Below are 23,035 nucleotides of genomic sequence, written 5' to 3' on the forward strand. Positions count from 1 at the left end.
AAGAGCGACGTCTTGGCTATTAGAGGTAACTCGCTGGGTGCACTCTCTTGCCTAACACCATCCCTCCGTATTTGTAGAGCATCTTTCATCTGAGGGTCTTGAACCATTCCACCATGTTGTCAGCAGCACACGAAGGTATGATCTGGCTGTGAAAGCTGGCATGGGGTTTACTAACCCACTGGCTCTACGCCTTTGTTCTATGCTAAGGCGATGGGGCCCCTCATAGCAGATCTTTCTGCTTGCTTCACTGGTGACAGCAAATCACACCCACTGGTGTAAGGTATAAATGCACAAATTGCAATGAAAATGGAAACAAAGTCTGCATGACTTTGACCCAGCCAGGGAATCCATGTGTAGGCATTGACATAGCTACTGCTGCTTGATCCACATTAGGTACAAATCCTACACTGACAGCATCCATCTTTTCTGCACAGTACCTATCATGCTGTCGAAATGCTTCCCAAAATTAGACAAGACAATGCTGCCAGCATCAACACATTCAAAATGTGGTTCAAAATAACAAATTTTTAGAATGCTTCTTTTTCTCCCCCCTCAGGTGGCTGAATGGATGACTTATCCCCTTCTCTAAACACAGCTCACTTATACAAATATATGCCCAGTTAAGCAGAAAACAGGAATGATGTTATGGGACTCAAGAGCCAGACTGCGATTAAGATGTGTGTGTAATGGATGGCTTAGCTCAGAGCTGTGTGCTAAGTAGCAGAGCCCCATTAGTTCCCTTCTTCAAGCAAAGGTCAGTTTTCACACAAGTAAATCTTCTGACTGGACAGAAGTTTCTCATATCTCTAAAGAGACTCTGAGGAGCAAAGCCTCCCCGCAGGCTATTTATTACACCTTCCCCATGGTGAACAGAGCAGGGGGCCACCCTGAGAAGGCTGCAATAAATTGTCTGCAGGGAGCCTTGTCTTCCAGCACAAACAAGGTCTGAGCGGCTGTATTTATACACTGCGGTTGGGTGGGAGGAGGGGGTTTGCAGGGCTGTTGGCTTTTGAGATCTTCCCCCTTAGCGTACACACAGCTGATGCACACCAACCAGCGAAACACGTGCTGTACAAAGAGATCTGGGTTATGGCACAGCTGTGCCAGACTTCATAGACAGAGCAGCTCACGGGAACCCTGAAAGCAGCTTGGTTGGGCTAGGTTGTTATGTGGGTTTAATATTCTGATTTTTGCTATTGTTTCTACAGCACCCCAGCAGTACATGGAGCTGTAGGGATATAAAGTGAGCGGGAGATGTCTCTTTGGCTCCCTTATATGTAGCATAAACTGCCAAGGAGCTTGGTGCTGGGAGTTACCAGCTCAGTGCTGGTAGTGAGAGCGGGTGAGGGAGCCAGCACAGCTGGAAGGAGCTCAGAGACGGCTAGGCATGAGGATGAGGACGGAGCACCACAAGGTGCTGAAACATCTCAGGGCAGGTCCCTGAACTCTTCCGAGATGATCAAGCTCCATGGCAAAGTGGGGTCCAGCACCGCCTGCCTTGCACCTCCCCTTGCAGAGGGGTCTGCAGCTGACCAGGGAAGAGCAGAGGAGCAGAGCAATTTGTGTGTATATGATTTTTCCCCAGCATCTTCTCCTGGGTGCTGGCAGGTGAGATGAAACATATCATAGAATCATAGAATCGTTTAGGTTGGAAAAGACCTTTAAGATCATCCAGTCCAACCATTAACCTACACTACCAAGCCCACCTAAACCAATCAAGGGTAGACTAGACTAAACCACGGGTGAGAGCAAACTCTGCCTCTTCTCTCCCTCTCCCTGGCTGCAAAACTGGTGTATTTGATAATCTCCTTGGGCCTCTCTCCACAGTTCCTGTAAACCCCTGTCTCGCACCATGGGGCAGAGAGAGGGCTGCTGCTCCTCCTCCCTCCTTGGTGGGGAGAGAAGGTGGTGTGGGGGAAGGATACTTCTGCTGCCATCTCTCTTCCCTCACCTTGGCATCAGCTTCCCGCTGGCTTTCCCTCATCCCACCCGCCTTGCTCAGGGATGTACTCAGAAGCCACTGCAACTTGTCCACCCCCCTCATTCCCTGCCTGGAGCAAAGCGGTGGAGCACCACATACCCCTCTCTGGTGGAGAAAACTGGGGGTGGAGAAACACAGCCCATTACATGTGAGACAAATAAATTGCTCTGGTTAATTTAGTGTGGTTCTGTTCCACTCTTCCTGCTGCAGCAGGCTGCTGTCATCACCACCCCATAATCTAATTTCTCGGAGAGATGCAAAGCTGAGTGGAAATGAATGGCACACACAGCCATGGTGTGCTGGGATCACCATGTGAGGAGTCGGGCAAGTTGGGAGCAGCATGCCGTGAATCTGCACCCCATACGTGTCTTCTGGCCAACGTGGGAGGCAGCAATGTATTTCAGCAACAAGTTGTAAGGTCCATCTAGCCCTACGAACAATCCATATTAGCAACCACCGTCTCCCTTCCTTCCAGGGTCAACTGTTTCCAAATGGACTCCTGCTCCTTTTATTTTTAACATTAGTCATTTTCTAATGGAATATGGCTTTAAAGACTGGATATAAAGGAAGGCTGAAAAACTAAAATAGCCTAAGGCCTCATTAGCAGCTGAAATCTGGTCCAATTCTGTTCGGGTAGTCAGGCAAAGCCTTGTAGATGGGAAATGCCTCCTCAACCCTGGCTGCGCCAACCCTGTTTGAAATAATAATCTGAATTTGTAGGCTGCCCTTGATGCACACAGGGGGGATTCATCAGGTGAAAAGAGGTAGCTACAATGTAGATGCCTACATCTGAGCAGGGGTCTGAGGTCAGAGAAGAGACGTAGGTATTTTAGACTGCAACTTATTGAATTCCAAAGCAGTCATCTAAAATAAGTCAGATGAATTGTTCCTGAAAAGTGCCTATTTCTTTCCAGTGGTTATACAGGGAACCTGTGCTAATTAGCCCTGACAGAGAGCTGTCTACCGGGTAAACATCTCAGGTTTGGTGCGGTGAGTCCCATCTTAGATATCTCTCCCACCTGCCTTGGACCTGGACCACTGCTGGTGCACACAGAGCTACGTTCCTTCAGGTTAAAGAAAGCAACGATACGGATGAGCTTTGCACTCTGTGTTTCAGTACTGTCTCTTATTTAAAGCCACTTTGTTCTGTAGTAACTGTGGTAACCTGGCAAAATGTCTGGCCTCAATATTGAGAGTCCTGAGCCCCCACGGCTCCCATGCTGACTTCAGCCTAGCCAGTACGTATGAACACATGCCAGACGTTGCTGGACACAGGCATTCCTTTGTGGGAATACTGCCGGGCCATAGATACAAACTCTGCCCCACAGTGTATTTGAGTATTGAGGATTTATTTCACATTTTCTTCCATGCCTTTCTGAAAGAAGAGCCTTTCCACGTGAGAGATGTTCTGATTTAGCGTGACGACTTCTGCAGTGAGTTGTCACTGTTTAGCTGGTGGAGCTACCCTGGGAACACATATATTCATTCCTGGGAAAAGATCCACCAGTGAAGTGAATTTTATTCGCCGAGCGTGTTCATATAAATTAACAGCATGACAAACATCCAGAAGAGAAAGAGATCAGACCCATGCTGGTGGTTTCCTAGCTAAGGATTACTAATCCCACAAGGCCATTGTTTGAGGATGAGAATTCACTGCAAAGCCTGGACAACTTTACTTTCCATGAACAAACAGTGTGTCTATGCTCTGGTCCTCTCTCACCTCAAAGGTTTACACAAAGGGAGCAACTTCACCTTCCTTCTCCTGCCTGTGTGAGTCAGAGCAAAATGCTTCCTTCCCTGCCAAAAATATAACAACCTTTATCTGAACCCCTGCTAGCTCTGTTTTCCTCTGACCTCCTTGCTGCCTGGGTCTCCACACTTTACTTAGGTTCCTGCCCTTTGCCATGCAGCTCATGCTGTGAGGTACAATTTCACTGTCCTCTTCTGGTCTCAAAACACCTCTGTAAAATCAACTAGTCAAGCAGTCTCCCCTTCCTTCATCCCCATCCTTTGCTGCTCCTGGACTTCAGCTGTGACTCTCATCTGACTTGGTTTATCTGCACTGTAAACCCTCTGAGGCAGGGAATGAGTTTCACCAACAACCAAGCGACCAGGGCTTTAGAAAGCCACCTGGGGAAGCTAATTCTAAGATGAGAACTAATATCCCATCCTATTGCCAGACATCCCACCTCCCTTGCAAGACACTTGACGCTCCCTCTTGCTTTCATGTATGGCTTTAAAGCTATATAAATGGATATTAGCAGAGTCTCATAAAATAATACTGCACAAGAATAGCCATGGGGCAGTTCACAGCTGCCCAAGAAGTTCTGATTGCTTCCTAGGTTCCTATGTTGTTCTCAGTGGAAAGTTTCCAGAGAAGCACTAGATGACAACCTGAAGATAGAGGGCTACAGTTAGCTGTGCAAATGTACAAGGGCAGAAGCAATTTCTTCCGAACTAATGCTGACATCCTTATAAAATCCTCCTTCTTTGACACAGTGCTGTGAAATTTTTGGTCTTTGATTACAGAAAAGAGTAAAGATGCTGGACATCAATGTTCAACAATGTCAAACCCCAAGGAAATGTGTGTCAAAAGAAGCTTCAACAGTACTGCAGAGGTTTAAATAAGGGAAGAGAATCTCATGCTGCAAAGCTTGTGCAACTTCCTATTTTCAGCACAGTTCTTCCAAGAAGCCTTTGCTTAAAAAGGCATGCTTCCTTTAAATGTACTTTTAGAGCAATCTAAAAACAACGGCATCTTTGGTGGGCATGCTGCCCATCAACATTGCTGCAGGCATGTTAAGGGTAAAAACAATTTGATGGTCTCATAAAAGGTGAAAATGGTTCCTCTGTAGCTTCTCCTCTTCACAAACTACCATTTACTGTTCTTGCCTGAAGCTTCATGTCTTCAGTAGTTCCCAATGTGGTTGAATTGTACATTTACTTCGGCTAGAGGGAAAGCCCCACATGATTACTAAATCCTGATATAGTAAACAGATTTCTCTGTAATGAACATCTGGCACATCCAGTTACTTGTATTACTATCCCCCTAATTAGGACCCCCAGCACCAACCTAAGCTTTCTCAGCTGCAGTGCTTGGGAGAGGTAATGCAAGAAAGGTATCTGCAAAACAGGCAGACCTTTACCAAGGTGTCATGGGCACCCAGTCCCGTAGAAATTAACACATTTGTAATTGGGTATGGTACAGCTATCTCTGCTTTCCACCTCATGGCAGCAAGGGAGAGGGAGCATTCTGTTTATGGTATGGATGGCTCTGCAAGCCGCTGTGCACCCCCAGATTACCAAAATAGAACCCTGTCTGTTGGTGGGTCTCTTCACAAACATTCCTTCAGCCCTTGCTTTAGTTCCCAAGCCAGAACAGAGACCACTGGTAACAGATACATGGGGCCTTTCCAGCTTCAGCCAGCTGGCTGGAGGTGATTTCTTCTCCAATTGCCTTCCACTCAGATCAGATCTGGGGATAGACATGGGAACTCTTTAAGTGCTGGGAAACTTTTTCAACTTCTTGCCAGTGTCTGACATCCATGGGGGAAGAAAACCAGTAGGAAAGCCATGTTAAGTTAATTCCCATTCCTAACTCTTGAGGCATCTGGCCTTTCAGTTCATTTCAAATTGTAACTCAGTGTGACAATCCACTCATTACCACCACAAAAGAGTATAAGCCCGTAGTCAGTCTAGTTTTCACACACTCACTTTTCAGACACTGAATGCTGACTTTTCCCCTATGGATTTCCCCTATGGATTACGATTCAGAAGAGGAGAGGTCACTCATTTACTGTTTATGGATCCATAGTCCTAAGATGTCTCTTGGCTAAGATCCTGATAGAATGACTTGTCTCTGCTGTGCTGCCAACTTTCATAAAACAATACAGATGGCAATATTTATGCTTGTTGAGTGGTCTTTGAAAAGAAAATGAGAGTGGCTCAGTAGCACCGGCTTTCACACATTTAGCAGTTCCAGTCCTAAAATCTGCTTTCCATGGGATCCCTGCCCTAGCACGGACTCCTCAATTTGGCCCCTAGGCAAGATGCTTGATAGCAGAGCTGGTATGTTCTTAATGAGTTTGGTGGTTTGGTTTTTTTTTTTAAATTTGTCCAGAAGTCTAACACTTTTGCAGAATAACACCAACAGTTTTGTGTGGTTCTAAGCACAGGTGGATCTGGATCGTATACACTGGAAATGTTCAGCTCTGGATCTACCCTTACGGTTTGAAGCACCCAAAATGCAGACTAAGCTCTTCTCTTGGGAGAGACAGGAGGCCAGTTCTGGAGTCATGGGGCTTTGTGCAACCTTGATTTGTCCTAAGATATATCCACCACTAAATATGGGGACTTAACAGAGCAGAGAGTCTCTTCTCTTGAGAAGCCTCCCTTGTAATTGAAACTAAATGAATGACAATCACTATGCAAGGGGAAAAAGCTTTACTCAGGGGAAGAAACTCAAAAGTAGGTCTTAATTTTTTGTGGGTAGTATGGAATGAATGAGAGTGATGTCAGATGTAATATAACACTGGAGTGGAAAGGCTAACAGAAAAAGACACAGTAATACTGTACTGGCTAGTTCTAGACATGAGCTATCCATTAAAAGTAAGTCAAAACCCTCAACTTAATTTTGTACATATGCCACCCCAACCCCCAGCCTCTCTCTGGGTGTTTTAAAGCTGCAAGAGCAAATTTGCCTTCTCAGAAAATATCTCCCTTGGAGGCAAAGACGCTGTGTACACAAAAGCACCAGCAGCTTCTAGTGGCTTCCAAACACTGGCAGTTCCTTGCAAAATTCCAAGATGAAGAGAAATTATCCCAAACTGCCATAATATTCATTAAAACCTTTCCAGTCTGGTCTATGAATATGTTCTATGCCCATGCAGAAGCCAAGTGGTTGCCATAAAATGCCATCATTTGCTATTTGCAGGTAATTCTTTATACTATTACGTGGTTGAGTCCAGAAGGCAAATATGACAGAGCTATACTGGGATTAATTTGGTCCCTGACATAATGCACACCCTGGGCACAATCCGGAGGAAACGATGGCTCGCCGGCAAGGGAGCGAGTGTTCTCCCTCCAGGTGGCTGGCTCTGGCTGGTTATCCTGGCAGAACGAGGTCTTTGTTCTGCAACCCTACCCAGCCTGGACTTTCTAGGAGTTCAAAACCCACAAATGAAAATGTAAAGACATACCGTCTGATCTTGCCCTCATACAAGGTTTCTCTGTGGGCAGCTATGGGTGTTAGTGTGGCTACTACTTATTTACACTTGTGTGAGAAGAGTTTTCAAAGCCAAAGAGCTCAAAAGAAACCTCTGTAAACGTGTGTGTTTGTCCACAGGTGTTTCTACAGCATGAGAAACTGACAGCCTCATTTCCTGGCTTCTAGGGAACAGGTTGTCTGTAGCTGTATCCCATGGGAAGGGCTTGCCATCACACACTTACCTGACACAAAAGTACAAAACAACCGGTCCTGACTTTTTGGGGAAGTCATGTTCCAGCACCCGGCGGTCCAGCTGTAGCCAGTTCAAGTGTCCCCTGGCAAGAGAAGAGACAGTTTTGAGCCTGGCACTGAAGAGGTTTGTCGCTACTCGTTGCAATGAGGTCTGAGGTGTTACAAAAGATGACCCGAAGTGCATGCTATTTGCCCTCGGCTATTGCATGATATTTGATAAACACGCAGGAAATGTTTGAGGAGTGGAGGCGATATCCTGGCAACATTTCAGTCTGGGAATCGAACTGCTAAAGTTCAATCTGTCAGGGTGAAAACTGGCAGCACCAAGCAGGCAGGACAGCCCAAAATGTTATGAGCTTCACCTTTTTATTACGACCCCCTGGAGCAGTTGTATCATTAAAAGTCTGTCAAGATTTTCATTAGAAATCCCTATTGTTAAGAGTTTCCACAGTGCCTGCAATATTTCACTCAAGGCTAAACCTGACTCTACAGCCTCAGACAGTTTATTTACCACCCACATGCCTGCAATAGCCTCTCTAGGTTTGCCCAGCCTTTGTTTTCCCTCCTTCAGAGAGCTCCTGAAAAACAGCTGCTCCATGAAGCGTTCCAGCTCCAATTACCACATGCTGCTTTTCTTTTGCCTAGATGGTACCTGTCGCTGTTATTTTCTCCTATAATTTATCCATTCGTGCCTTGCTGCTGGAAGCTTTCCTGGACAGGAGCTCTGTTCTTTGTCACGTCCCCCACATTGTAGAGCGCTGTGTGCACGTGAGAGGTATTTTATATATATAACATTATTTGTATTACAGGGGCATCTCACTCCCCAGCTGAGATAAAGGCACTGTTAAATTAGGCACTGTGGAAATACACAGGGTAAAATTCAGGCCCCACTGAAGTCGGTGGGAATTTTGCCATTGCCTTCAGTGATGCTAGGGCTGCATCCTGTGAGCATTTTGCTATTGATTTCAGTCAGACCAGATTTCACCCAGAGGGAGAGGCAGCCCTTGCCTTCAGCACTCTGCTGTCTAGACAAGCAAGGGGAGAGAGAATTGAAGTGATTTCGGGGAGAATCTTGCAGCAAATAAAGCAGGAAATGGAACTCAGATGTCCTGAGGTCTGCTCCAGTGCTTATTCGCCAGCTCATGCTAATAACAATTCTTCATTCCACCAAAAATGAAACAAAAAAGGGAAAAAAAAGGCTTGATTTAAAAAAAAAAAGTGTTAAATTAACTTCTAGGGTTGCCACAAGCCTTAGAAATGTACCAGTCAGCTTTCACAAGGGTCTGCCCATTACTCCTTAGCAGCATGTGTGCTTTGGGCAACTGAGAAGCCCCTTTGGAAAGTAAGCAACAACATCTATTTAGCAATTTAACTGGACTTGTAGCTCTCCCACTCCATCTTTTCTAGAAAAATAAATACAGGGGAGAGTAGCAGTTTCAGAAGGCTTTGAATCACCTGGGTTCAATTTGAATTTCTGTACAGCTGTCCTGTCTTATGTAGACGCAGAAGAGGATGGGCAGCTCAGGGACCTTCAGGCCCAGGCAGCTCCGGGCTGTCCTGGAGACCAGCTGGGACATCGTGCGTGCTCACCTCAGTGCAGCACGCTGCTTCGCACTGTCTAAGGGATTCAAAATTACTTGTGAGCTCCACTCATCACCCCAGTGGGTTCAGGATCAGACATTTATAAAGACGCTATCTCACCTTCAATGTTGCCATATAGAAGTCAGGCATTCAGTTTAAGCAGCCTTTGCATCTATTTTGGGAGAGTATCAAGTCTCAACTAGGTACAAGTGATACATGTGGAGTTGGGGACTTTTCAAACTCATCCTGAACATCTTTTAGTGTACAAAAAGGATCAAAACATTTTTAACCCCTGCTCTAGACACCTGTGTGTTTTCTCCAAGATATTTTAAATTTTAGTCAGTTTTTTCTCTAGATAAAGTTTTAAAATAAGTTTTTTCTCTATTTTTTTTTCTCTAGGTAAAGGGCAGCCTGAACTGTGTATTAGGGCCACAGACTTACTAGCAGTGTGGCTACTGGAAAGGGGTGACATGATGCAGGTTTTCAAGCCCAACTAGTCATTTCATATGTCTCTATTGCAGTACATGGGCTGATGGCAAATGTGCCCAGCCTGGGACACTGCTGTGCAGAGATACTGCCCGGGATTGGGGGCGAGGATGGCCGTGTTTACGGGGCCGGGTGTATGGGCTAACCAGTCTTGTTCTCGTCCGGCTGCATAGCTGGGCATGCAGCACGATGTGGTCTCCTGTCATTTCTGCTGCTGGGATGCAGTTACCCAGTGCTAGTGTGGGATCCCTGCATTGTGTCCTGTTGTTCGGCACAGATATGTACTTTAACAAGGCTTGGTTTTTAGAAGACAGATGCTCCAGGCTGTCAGACAATAAGCCCCATTGAAAGATTCTCAGCCTGGGCATCCAAAAGTCGGAGGTGTCCACATTTCTAGTGGTGGACTTGGTACTGTTAGGTTAATGGTTGGACTGGATGATCTTAAAGGTCTTTTCCAACCTAAATGATTCTATAATTCCTGCTGCATCCCCCTTCTTGAAATCTGTCCTTTTTCCTATTTTTTTTTGTCCTGAAGTGCTGTTATGTTTCTTTTAACAGGACTTAGGAAGGCTGAAAAAGGCCACAGTACGCATGGGGATCGAAACTAGACAAGCTCACCCATTCCTCGCCAAAGTACAAAACGAGCATATAACCGTGTAAGCCAAGGTACAAAACACTGTCAGAGCAAGGAAAAGCCACACTAAGCCTGACATCCTACCCTGAACCTGTCCAGCTGCATTTGTATCACCAAAGTAGCAGCCACCAGCAGCTGATGGCATTACACACTGGTTCCCGCTGAGACTGATTTGTTGGCAATGGAATTACTGTCTACCTCTATGTTTATTCAACAGAAATGTCGGGGTTTGCCTAACGTGTACAACTAAGTGTTGAGAAGCCACGGTGTACAGAACAATAATTCACTTCAACGTATTTCTTATTTTGAAAAGACTTGCTCTTTTCACTCCCACTGCATTTTAGCTTGAGAAACTGGTTGATATAATCAGTACAAAAAGAACATACGCATATACGTATGCATACCAGGTTACACATTTATGTTGCACACGTGCACGATTGTTCGTACTGAATAACACATTTAATTGCCACCAAGCATTTGGGTTGAAGAGTTTCATTACTCTCATCTGCATGGAGTTTAAATCCAAAGCTCCTTCAGAGCAGGAAGGTCACTTAAATCACTGCCAGGAGCTAACTGCTCACTGTACTCAATTACCACTTACAATCTTTCATCACTGAGGGCTTCTGTACTGCAGATTGTCACCTAACTCCTTGTTTTCAAGCGTGCATGTGTGGCATGTAGAGAACAGCAGCAGTGAACAGTCACTGGCACCCGCCTGTGAATGTGGTCTATCGGGGAGCCAAACTCCAATGCCATTATACCACAAAACGCTTTGCTCTGCAAGCTGTCTTCCTGTCTTCAGCAGAACTATTCATGGAGCACAACCCCATGTAAGCCAGAGAAAAGTATGGGCATATAACCCTGGGCACGTAGTAATCCTGACAGTTTTCATGGACCAATTTAGGCAGCTTGCACTGGGATCCCATTCATACCTGCCTGTGTCTAGCTGGATTCCCTTCCTGGTTCAATTTAAAGACACAAAGTAGCTTTTGTTTCATTATCACCATTCATTTGTGCATTTGGGTATTTGTATCAGTGTATTCACACATAATGGTGCAGTTTTGGGTGACCTGTATAGGGAGGTTGAATATTGGAAGCCAGATAATTTTTTTCTGTTGGTTGTACTCATGTTGGCAGTTAAACTCATATGTCAATAACAAATATATAATGTCTTTTAGGAAAAGAAACTGGATCCATTTAGGTTACAGAATGAGTATGGATTTTGGTGCCCAGGGTTCATATTGTCAATTGCATGCAGTAGTTCTGTTTTCTTTTATCAGAGCTCTCAGTAAAGAGTGGTACATCAATGAATACTTTGCCTCCAGGTGGTTCTGTTTATACAGTTTTACTGGTTTGTGTCCAGTTTTCTGAAAAGTGGATCCACATTGATTTGTGTTATAAAGGTATTTGGACCAATAAACCAACTCATGCCCCTTCAGTGTCAAACTCATGTTGAATTGAATGGACATTGAGAAAGACCAATTCACGTAATAGAAACCATATAAACTATTTTACATTTCCATCGATCATGACAGAAACAAAAAACCCCTTTAAGCTCACAGATTTTTTTGTTTCAGGTCTTAATCCTTCAACAGAAATACTTTTGAAGGGGCTGGAAAGCTCAAGGAGCTGTATGAGTTTAACTATACAGATTTTGCAAAACGGTGGACTTGGTGACAAAGGAACTGGTCTAACATCAGAGCAGGACATTATTCTGAGAGTTGCACCCTCCATTGGACTGGCTGTTCAACCAGAACGTGGGACACCTGGTTCCTCATTTTGGCTCTGCCATATGGCTGCAGGGTGGAAATAGGCTTCCCCCCATTTCCCAGAGATGAGAGAGTATTCCGGGGAAGAGTGGTACCCTGCTCTTCCTTTCCCATCCCCCTGGCCATAGGATCCTGGGCTGGGCAAGGATCTCTCTGTCATTACCCTATCATGTTAGTACAGTCTCTAGCACAAGTGTAACACAAATAATGGGGGCCTTAATGCCTTGCAGTTTTTATCCTATATATTAGCTAGCTGAAGAAGCTGCTCTGCAGGTTCTCCTCTGGTGAGGGAGCAAAAGGGTTTGGATCAGCTTTTGGCTGGACCCACGGAGAGGGGGAGCTGTGGGATGCAGAAGTTGGTAGTTCTCCATGGAGCAGGTGACTCACGTCTAAGGACAAATAAAGGATGTGGAAAACCTGCCCGTGGCCCAGACAAGGCACCTGCAGCAAACAGAAGGGTAATCCTGACCGCTTGCTCTCAGTGAATGCTGGAAGAGCTGATGCCAAGGGAAAGGGCGGCTAGCGGAGATTCATGATCAGCTGAACTAAAAAAAAAGCCTTTTCCCCATTCCTTTTCTCTCTTAATCAACAAGCATATAGCTCTTCTGGCTTCATGTGAAGCTTGGTCCCACGTGCTGTACAGGGACACCCGTTTGACCTGTGCTCTCCTGCAGTTAATGGCTCACACCATAAAGCGTTCCTATGATCATTAAAATAGGAGGCGTTATTCTCTCCTCCATAATAGTCTGACAATCTAATTTTAGTGATGGTGAATGCAGTAATGACCCTATATTATCACAAGAAACTATTAAGTCGCCAACGCAAAGGTTGTTCCTATTGATTTTCTTCTTAGGTTGTCATGATAGAGCACAACTAATGAATGGAAATCCCCAATCCAAATCATTTCTAAATAAATTACTCTCATAGAGCTTTTACTCTTAAATAGAAGAATTGATTTAATACTTTAGTGGCTTTTCTTCTTTCTAAACTTGCAATTTAGCCAACCCCAGACTACATTTATGAACCAGGCTTGTTCTGTTTTAGCTTATGAGGGTTAGGTTAGGTTATGAGCTCCCTTCAAGTAAGGTACATGGAAACTCAGTGAAGAGTGAAGAGAAGGAAATCCCTCAGGGCCTGCATCACAGAATTAAAGGGTTTCTTTTTGTGTGCCTGGTCTGTATCAGCTGTAGGGCTGTGTTAGGTGCTCTGCAAACACACATTAAGAGACTGTTTTTCCTACTTTTTGAAGAAAGGATTTTTTTAAGCTTCCATTTCACGTTGCAGGTTAAGACCCGTGGTACAGACAGCCCAGTTTATTTTCTGAAGGTGACATGGGGCATCTATTTCCAAGCCCCAGTCCAACCCCCCAGTATATTTTTTTGGCTGTGTTAAGTCAAACAAAACAATTGTTTGTGCCAACTCTGTTCAAATCTTTTTACAACTGAAGAGGAAATGTTTTTGTCAAGGTTATTTTCACAGCACTGAAGAAGCCTCAGTGCAAAGGTCAGACTCACTATGGGACAGCAGAAGGGGTGCAGACCAAGCTTCATATCAGCTAGGACTTACTGGCATGTTTCTGGGTTGCATTTACTGGACTTAATGAGGGTGCCCCCAAATCTTTCATCTGGACTGGCTGAGCATCTCCTAAAATGCACCCTGCTCCATCTTGACTACAGGTCAAGAAGGTGAGCGAGTGAGTGGATGCCACCACCTCACCCTTTGAAACCCTGTCTAGACAGTGCGCATCCATCTGCATCCGCTGCACGTCTTTGAGCACTGCCTCAACAGTCTCTGTCAGCCTCTCGCACTTCCTCCCATCACTAACCCAGATCTTTGCTCGCGCTGCTCCATGTTAAACCTGGAAGCCCCAGGGGAGGCTGGGCTCTCTCTAATTGCTGACATCTCCTCATTAGCTTCCCCTGCACTCCCAGGAGAGCTCTGTGCCCACTCAGCTGAGCTGAGAGCTGGGACTTGCTCAGCTGCTATCTAGTTGCAGTCTGACATGTGTTTCTTGTTTTTAACCTGTGCTGTTAGGACTGTTAAGGGAACATTTTTGTCTCTTACTCTGCTTTGGCTTCCCTGCATGGCTTTCCTACACCCCTCAGGCAGCACCCACTCTGTGACTTGCTCTCTCCAATGAGAAATAACACCTTGGCAAGGAGCAATTTCCTCCTGCTTTATAAGTTGCCAGTGCCTCCTGCTGTTCCTCCTTTGAGGACCAGTATCATTAATTTGTGTTGGGTTGGAGATCTCCTACACGGCTGAGTTGCTCGTGTCAGTGAGATAGGATGGATTATGGGATATCCTCTGATTTGGGTCCTGCTTCTGCACATGCCTGATGCTGAGCGTTCCTCCATCCTGGGAGCTGTGTCCTGAGATGGCCTCGGGCTGCCCAAGGCAGGTGCTTGCCAAAGTAACTGGCTCTAGAGGGGTGATCGCTGTGGAGATGAATGTGGATATGTTTGTGCAATTATCCCGCAGCCTCTGATTACCCGATCCTGAATCATTATTCCAGCAGATAATTTACATTTCCCTGCCACTTCAGCAGGAGAGTGGAGCTGGCTCATGACAGCAATACCACTGACTCAGCTGTTCTGGGAACACAGCATTGGCTTGAAAATCTTGGGGTTTTTTAGAACAATATAGGTGTGGGAAACGTCCTCCTGATTAATATACAAAAATACCCCATTGCAAACCAAGGGGGAGTATGGTGGGTGCACATACAAGACACAGTCCAGATGCCGAGGACAGTCTAACTACAGAGAGAAAACAGGCAGCTGGAAAAAAGTAGCAGAGATGGTGCAGTAGCAGAGAGGTCAAAGTCTAGGACTAATCATAGCATTTGGCAGACCTTTTGTGTTTCTCCAGTGCTAATTTTATACTTGCATTTTAAACAGGGAGTAGAAATGGCCTGTCTTGAGATAAAACCTCAAATTTTGTGGTAATACTAGGACTGTGGGAGCTGGGGTTCAAGGTGAACAACCAACATTGCCTGAGGTGACTGTAGTGTCAGGGTCCCATCCTTTGGTTTAGCTCAGCCGTAAGACTGTTGTGTGATTCCTGGTAAGGTCAAATCCTTTCCACAATGGAAATCTTGTATTTAAAAATGCTTTTTGTTCACATTAAATTTGGCAATCCCTTCCTTTCTCACACTTTCTTCTTTCCCTTTTCTAAGAAACTCTAATCTGGGATCTAAACCATCAGAAATAATGTAGTAATTTTGTGAGGTTCGGGGTTTTTTTTCTTTCCTTGAAATAATTTAGTATTATTTTCAAGCCTGCTTGAGTCAATAAACAGATTAACACTTCAATTGAACAGTTCTGCCAATCTGGTAATAATTTTGAGCTAGAAAGTGGATCTTAAGCCCATGAGAGCTTGAGCTAACCTTTTACCAATGCCAAATGACACCAACTCTTTGAACATGGGATTAGGAAGGGATTGTTACAGCCTCTGTACACCTCTGGCCATGCTTAACTCACCATGAGAGGCCTCCAGGCCTCTGAAGAAAAGGCAGTACAGGACAGCCTCTGATGTGAGGTCCATGCCTCCCTAGACCTTGGTCTAGGACCTTGGGTTACACAGGTCTTTTACACTGGTCATTTTGCTTAGGACAAAACCGCCAAGATTTCCTGTGATCTAAGAGTTGCCTCTTAGGTCCTTGATTTCTCACACTTACGTTTCATCTGTGAATGCAATTCCAAAGTACTCCTTCTCCTTCAGGTTGAAATGAGATGCCACCAAGTCAAGCAGCTCCTTGGCCAAAAGCTTTGGCTGGAAAACAAGAATGAAAGAAAGTGGTTGATGAGGAGAACTTGGATAGAACTGCACTGTGCTTCTGGAGGGAAATGCTATCCTTGAAGGTACTCCATTGCTGTTGCTTTTATGTTCCCTCTGGTGTTCAAGCTAAATCTGCAAGCAACATTAGCTCCTTGAAATGAGCGTAGTTTCTCTCCCAGGTAAATATTAAAAAACCTGGCAATTCTGACCTCTTCAGTGCTTGATGTCTCTGCAGACAGATGACCTGCCGCCTGCCAGTGTTTACATCTACCGTGACCAGCGCACTCATGCCTCTCTGATAATTCTAGTTGTTAAAGCTTTTTATCAAGGATCTTTGCAAACACATTTCAGACACCCACTCTCACACACAGCACAGATATATGCTCATAACACTAAGAAAATACACAGTGCCAAAAGATAGCATGTGACAGGACCAAATGAGAAGTAAATGACAGAACAAAATAGTTTCCCATTCAGTATTGCTTGTCATTTAGAAATAAGGATATAGCCTCACTTTTAGGCACTTGGAAGGAAAGAGAGGAAAGTAACACACCATCAAAATACCCCTTGTAAGAGCATAAAAGCTCAGAGAAACTATTCACTCCATATGGAGGATAGTGCATTACTACCTTTTCTGCAAAACCTTATTTGACTTTTAATTCTAATGCATCCTCCTGCCTTTATGAATTTTCACCAGCTCTGCTGAGCTTCTGTGTTTCCTACTGGACTACCAAAGTCTTGGCCATAACAGAGCTCTTGTCCTGACTGTCATTGGTAGGAAACAGGGGTAAAAAGGATCCAGGCAGATGCAACCTGTGATCGCACAGTCTGTAATAGCCCCAGATCCCAGAACTGCAATAGTTACAGCAATGGATCCCAACAATGTTCCCTGGTGACTGCTCATAAGGATTTGGTTTACAAATCTCTGTGCTGTAAGCCTCAGTGAAAATAAAGCTGTCTGCAGGCTTGACTGCCCCAATGAGTTTGTCAAGCAGCTGAGTCAGATTTACCCCAGATGTGAACCTGTTGTTAAATGGAGATGAAATGATGATGCTGTGCAGAAAATGGGTGGCGGGGACCTGAGAACCCTGCTGTCCTAAGTGACCGTCCTGTCCTGTAAATACAAACACAGTTTGTGTTTAAAAAATTTTTGATTTGTACTTAATTTCCAAATAGATTCATAAGACTCTCAACCACTCTCTAAAAATGGTCCTAAACACAGCACTGTCCTAGTACCTGACACAGCTGAGCCAAGCCTGAAATACTTCTGTGGCATTCATGTGAGTACTACACTGTCCTCCACATACCCATCTGCTTGCTACGTCCCAATGCAGTTACCAGCAACATCCATACTGCTCCTTGTCTGTGCACCCAACACAAGGGTGGTTTCTAGGTCATGCCAGCAAAGAAAGAAGAAATAACCATGTCTAAATGCAGCACTGGCTTAAAGCAGCCTCTGAATATGAGATAAGTTGCTGTGTAGGAAGAACAACCTGGTGGATAATGAAGAGGTGGGATGCAACAAGCTTAATTTTAATTCCCAAGTCAGACTTCTCAGGCAAAACCGTTGGAGTTCCTGCTGTCTGTGCTACCTGCTGCATTTCCCAGGCTCCTGGACCAGCTCCGGAACAGCACTCAGAGCTGAGCAGACCAGGCGTGGGGCTGTGGTTACATCCTTTGTCCCCCTGAGTCCCCTCAGGGACCTAAGCAAAGAGCACACCCGCTACAGCAGTCTCTTTGGAGAATCCTCAGATACTTCTCTCTTGGCATTGTGCTGGGTGGGGTGAACATTCCCAGCATCCCTGTCTCCTGTAATGTGAACCTCCCTTTGCCAGAGCTTTTTAAGGACAAGCTACAGTCTGGCTTATGATGTGCCCAGAGACTGTGATGAAGAGGATGGTAAGACGGCCATGTGAATTCAGAGATACATAGGCTCTGTGCATGTACTTACTGGGGCATTGGATGAGTTTTTTTCAGTTTAACAACAGACAAACAAACACAAACCTGTGAAGGAGAGAGAAGGAGGGGGTTTTGTGCCTGTCAATGTGCAGTCTGAGAGCCTATGTCTTGCTTTTCCCCTGCTCCTGCCCTTGCTTTTCCCTCGCTCCTGCCCGAGCCTCCCTGCTCCTTTCTCTCTGCACCAGAAAGGGCTTTCTTTCCAGCCCAGCTACCACAGGAGGAGGGATGGGAATGCAGGGCCAGTGAAGGGTGTAGGGGAGGGCAGGACTGACCCCTCTGTGGCCAGGGCCACTGGTAGGGGCGGTTGGTGGAGGTGAATCTGGGCATCCCCACAACAGCACGCATTGCAGGCGCAGCGCTGCGTGGCTGGCACTGCCTGGCTCCCAGTGCTCTGGGGTTACTCAGTTATTGGATAAATGGGCAATTGTGCTGCCAAGCAAGGGAGAAAGACATCAGCGAGCCTTGCTGGGTGTCCCACCTGAGAGGGCAAGGGTGGGGAAGGGTGGCAAAAAAGCGTGCCTCAAACATAGCAGCATTTTCCCAAGCCTGGGTTAAGCACTTGGAGGGAAGAGGTTGAGCTTTTGTATTTCACAAGAAAGGAGAACAGAGCAGTAAATGGCTGATGTGAAACAGGCTGCCTGTGGACATGGGGAAGTGATGGGTCCCTCAGCTTCAGCCAGCCAGCACTGTCACAAGGGTCACTGGACAAGGGGTAAAATCCCCTTCTGATGTCCGCCACATCATGGAGAAGTGATGCCCAGTGTCCCTTGCCCCACGCACTGCTGCATCCAGCCCCAAGCATTGAGTGAGGAGCAGCACCTGAAAGCACCTGCCTTCAGCCACCCTCCCCAGGCAAGATGGGTAAATTCAATGTGTTGCCTCCTTATCTCTGCTGAGCGAGACCTGGCTGCTGAAAAAGCTGCGGAGAGGTGGTCAGCATGGTGTGACAGCCTTCCCTTCTCTACTGCCTGGTGACGGCTACTCCTCTCCCAGCACAGCCTCCCTCCTCCCCCCAGGGCTTGGCAGGGGCATGATCTCCACTGCCCTTGCCCTGGGGCCTCCTCCAAAGCCTGCGGTAGCAGATAAGGGAGGATAACCCTTTCCCTTGCGAGATAAGGGAAAAGAACAATAGATGCAGACCCAGCACTGGAGCGGTGCCAGGTTAGTTACTGGGCCAGCGTCCCTGAAGAGGCTTACAGCGGTGAAGTTAAGCCCTGCTAGTCCCCTCCAAGACTACTTTCCACTCTCCTCTTAAGCTCTGCAAGGTTATTGTCCTTTCCAGTGGGATGAGTCCTGTGTCCTCCCAACACAGATGGGCAACCTGAGTCTTCAGAGGGGAGAGGAGGAAGGTGTCTTCTCCACATAGCAAAGACTTCTCAAGACAAACCTGCACAGAAGGAATAAGGGCAGGAAAACCCTGCCAGACACAAGCCGAGCTGCAGCCTGTCCCACTGTCTCAGGAGAGACCCACGCGCTCAATGTTAACAGTTAATCTGCTTGCTCTTCGTGATGGGAACGGCTGAGCAATGACCTCCTTTCATGTGAGCTGCGCAGACAAAGAGCTCATTAGCAATGCCTGTGGCAAGTTGTTTTAATTCATTATTAATTTCTGGCCTTCATTTTCCAGAGGGATATTCATTTTGCATTAATAAAACTTCCGTCACAGACACATTGAAGAAAATGGGACTGGTCTCTGAGAGCAGGAAAATCAATAGAAAGTGTGCCCAGGACCTTCTACATTCAATACAGTGGGACAGTCAGCAAGATAGCTTGTGAATCCCACAGGCTTAAATCAGGAATAACAGGTGGCATTCAAACCAGAAACCGCACTCTGTCCTCAGTGCTGCAGAGCTGCAGATCTGGACTGTGGTGCACGGTGAGCTGCCCGGGCAGCTGCTGAGACCCCTCTGCATCTGCTGCTCTTCATCTCCTTCCTACCCACACCTTCCTGGCATCCTCCATGTAACCTGTGTCAGAAAAAGCAGCTTGGGGGAGCATGTCAGAGCTGCAGCCGGCTGGCCTGAACTTGTGGCGGGGTACACCAGGCAGAAATCCTTCAGCTAGAGCAGCGAGGGCTGAGCATGCTTTGCTGGTGGGGGTGGGTTGTCAGAGCAACGTTATTCAGCCAGGGTTTCCCCTGCTGCTCCCTCCTGCTACAGGACCCTCTTTGCAAAAATGCATGTGAAGAACAATGCCCTGTAAATCAACTGTTATTTTTACTAGAGAAATCAGCAGGGCCCTGGTTGTGGTCCCAGCACACCAGAGCTGTGGCCCTGGGGGAGAAGAGCCTGCTCCTGGTGAGTGCTCTCCTCCTGCCAGGAGGAAGGGCTGAGGGACCCATGCTCCATACAGTGGAGTCTCTGGCACACACACCAGCCATTTCATAGCCAAAGACACTGTCCCTGAGGCTTTTCTGCCTGCCAGCGAGCTGAGTGCTTTCACAGCTCTTGACCCCTACCTGTACTCCTCAATTCCTACTTCAGCCTGCGACAAGCAACACTTTGCAGCCTGAGCTCTCTGGACTTGCAAACACAACACTTTCCACAAAACTTAATACCTCAATACGGGGTCAATGGATCCACTTGCCAGGCATGATGGCATCAATGCATCATTCGGGGGATTCCTGGTCATCTGTAGAGTGGGCAACTCCTCTGTGAAGTCAAACCTGACTTGGGAGCACTCTGAGGTTTCTCCCTTCCCTCTTGGAGAGGCAGGAGAGCATAGATGGACTCATTAGGCTCTGCCTCCTTATTAGCAGAATGACCCAGACACTCTTCACTGTGCCCTGGGTCATCCCTGAGAAGTTTATCTGAAATGCTGCGTAACGCTCTGCAACCGCAAAGCATTTCTGCCTCAGCAGCGAGGAGCACAGCAAGCACATGGCCGGGGCTCTTCTGCAACCCCGGCTCCTGCGGCTTTGAGGCAGTGTACTCATTCCCTCCCTCCCCTGCAAAACAACTTAAGTTTGCTCAAATAATGACTTAGAGGAAAGGGAGAGCTTTATTAGTGGTGTCGGGAGGTGTCAGGGAAAGAACTGCGCCCCAATAGCAGCTCTGTGACTTGAACCTGCACCAAGAAAGCCTCTGCAAAGGCATCTGTCGTGGTTTAGCCCCAGCCAGCAACTCAGCACCACGCAGCCGCTCACTCACTCCCCCTACCCCGATGGGATGGGGGAGAGAATCGGAGGAGTAAGAGTGAGAAACACACTGGATTGAGGTAAGAACAGTTTAATAATTGAAACAAAGTAAAATAGTAATGATAATAATAACAATATAATAATGATGATAATAATAATATACAAAGCAAGTGATGCACAATGCAATTGCTCACCACCCGCCGACCAACACCCAGACAGTTCCCGAGCAGCAATTACTACTCCCCGGCCACCCCCCCCCCCCCCCCCGTTTATATACTGAGCATGACGCCATATGGTATGGAATAGCCCTTTGGTCAGTTTGGATCAACTGTTCTGGCTGTGCCCCCTCCCAGTTTCTTGTGCCCCTGGCAGAGCATGGGAAGCTGAAAAGTCCTTGACTAGCATAAGCAGTACTCAGCAACAACTAAAACATCAGTGTGTTATCAACATTCTTCTCCTACTAAATCCAAACCACAGCACTGTGCCTGCTACTAGGAAGAAAATTAACTCTATCCCAGCCAAAACCAGGACAGCATCAAAGACAGTGCAGGAAGGTACGTGTGGGATCACAGCTGGCTCACACTCCCAGGGCTGCCTCCCTGCATTTCCCCGTTGCTTAAAGAAGAGCCTCCCATACCCTGGACTGCAGGCACAGCCTGTGCTAGAGAGAACCACACCAAGACAACTTCAGCGCATGCAGTACCCAGGCTCTGTCTTTATCCCCTTGGCTCTATTTTAAGAAGCTTCAGCACTGACAAATTAACCACAGGGGATGAGTCCCTCTTCCATGCACTGCGCTTCTATCTATACAGAGACACTATATACAGGTACACTCTGTACAGGTGTCTCTTCCCAATTAGACCTGAAGGCAACTTCCCTGAATAACGGCAGAGCACGGCAAGCACTAAAGGCAAGTGGGGAGGGGAAGGGCAGCCCCGAGAGTGCCTTGGGAAGGGGAGATGGAGGCTGCATGAGGGATGGGTCATACTGATTCAAGGTCAAAAACCCCCGAGTATCACAGCTCTTTCATGTATTTGTTGGATGAGTTCTCAGTAGCATGACCCCACTAACAAGAGGCTGCTGGACCCATTGGGGGAGCAGTATGGGATCTGCTCACAGGAGACCTCCCTAGTGCTGGAGAGAGGAAAATGTGGAGGTGAGGTGAAGGTGATGCAGAGCAAGGCTTTGCTACATAAGGTGACATGCAAAACCCATTTTGGTGCCTCCTAACGTTAGACATGGTCACTGTCACACAGGTTTAGTGATGATGCTGCTGCGTTATGGGCATGTGTTGGCCACAGGGTGGGAGAAGGATGAAGAGGGCTTCTGGGGAGAAGAATCACCTTGTAGCCTGGAGGAAGCTTCTAGGGGCAACTCACCTCATCCTAAAACAGGCCCAAAGTCCTACAAATACCTGTTTCTCTCCAAGAGGGTTTGGTGATCGACTCAGCTGAGGATCGACACTGTAAATACCTAACCTGACTTGGGCCAAATCCTGCCCTAAGAGGGCAGTGCTGCCATCTGAGGAGACTTTCCTTGGGGGCTGCAAACCAGGTAGCCCCAGTACCACCATGGGTGCAATTGGGAGCTCATCTCGCCAAGCCATGGGCACCTCAGCTAGCTCAGTGCCTGGGGAGTAACCATCTGCCTATCTTAACCAGCAAAATCAGACAAGTGCAAGGATTTCTCTGTAGCTTGAGCAGATCATTCTATCAGTCATCATGGAAAATACAGCAGAAACACAAGCATTCCAGTATTAAATATTCAATATAATTAAAAATGTTACTGGGATTTGAGCAGCCTGAGGAACTCCAGAGTCATGTGTTTCCCCAGTGGAAAGACAGGCTGCCCACTTTTGGCAGAGAAGCATGTTTCTCAGTGACAGCTTCCCATTACGCTTAGAAATGAGTGAGTTATATAGACAGATTAGCTATCCACAGTCCAGCAGTGCCATGAATAAAAAACAGATGACATGGTATTAGCAGCTGCTGGTATGTCCCTAGAAACACAGGCACACACAAAGTATATTTTATTGTTTTATTACCTGTCAAACAAGCCTATCTATTCCCCCTCCCCCATTTCATAGCATTTCCCTAATTCTCCATGGCAGAAGGTTTCTGGGCAATGCATAGTTTCAACATATGGACAGACGCGCGCCACCCAAATCCATCCAGCACAGAGACACGCTGAACTGTGGGAACCAGGTAACTAGATCACACTTAGTAATGCCTCGTTTCATTAGATTAAAAAGACT

The 23,035-nt window shown here is 46.5% G+C and overlaps 1 protein-coding gene across 1 annotated transcript in view; it reads right to left on the minus strand.

The window, feature by feature from the left end:
• Positions 1–23,035, minus strand: part of FRMD4A (FERM domain containing 4A) — a 209,071-nt gene that overhangs the window by 83,261 nt on the left and 102,775 nt on the right. Inside the window, exons 3-4 of the mRNA XM_075715136.1 lie at positions 15,586–15,680; positions 7,430–7,522 (exon numbers count right to left, since the gene is read on the minus strand). Coding sequence (XP_075571251.1) covers positions 7,430–7,522; positions 15,586–15,680 — 188 coding nt within the window. The remainder of the gene's footprint in view (positions 1–7,429; positions 7,523–15,585; positions 15,681–23,035) is intronic.

This window comes from Pelecanus crispus, chromosome 1 (assembly GCF_030463565.1).
Source record: "Pelecanus crispus isolate bPelCri1 chromosome 1, bPelCri1.pri, whole genome shotgun sequence".
Classification (NCBI taxonomy): domain Eukaryota; kingdom Metazoa; phylum Chordata; class Aves; order Pelecaniformes; family Pelecanidae; genus Pelecanus; species Pelecanus crispus.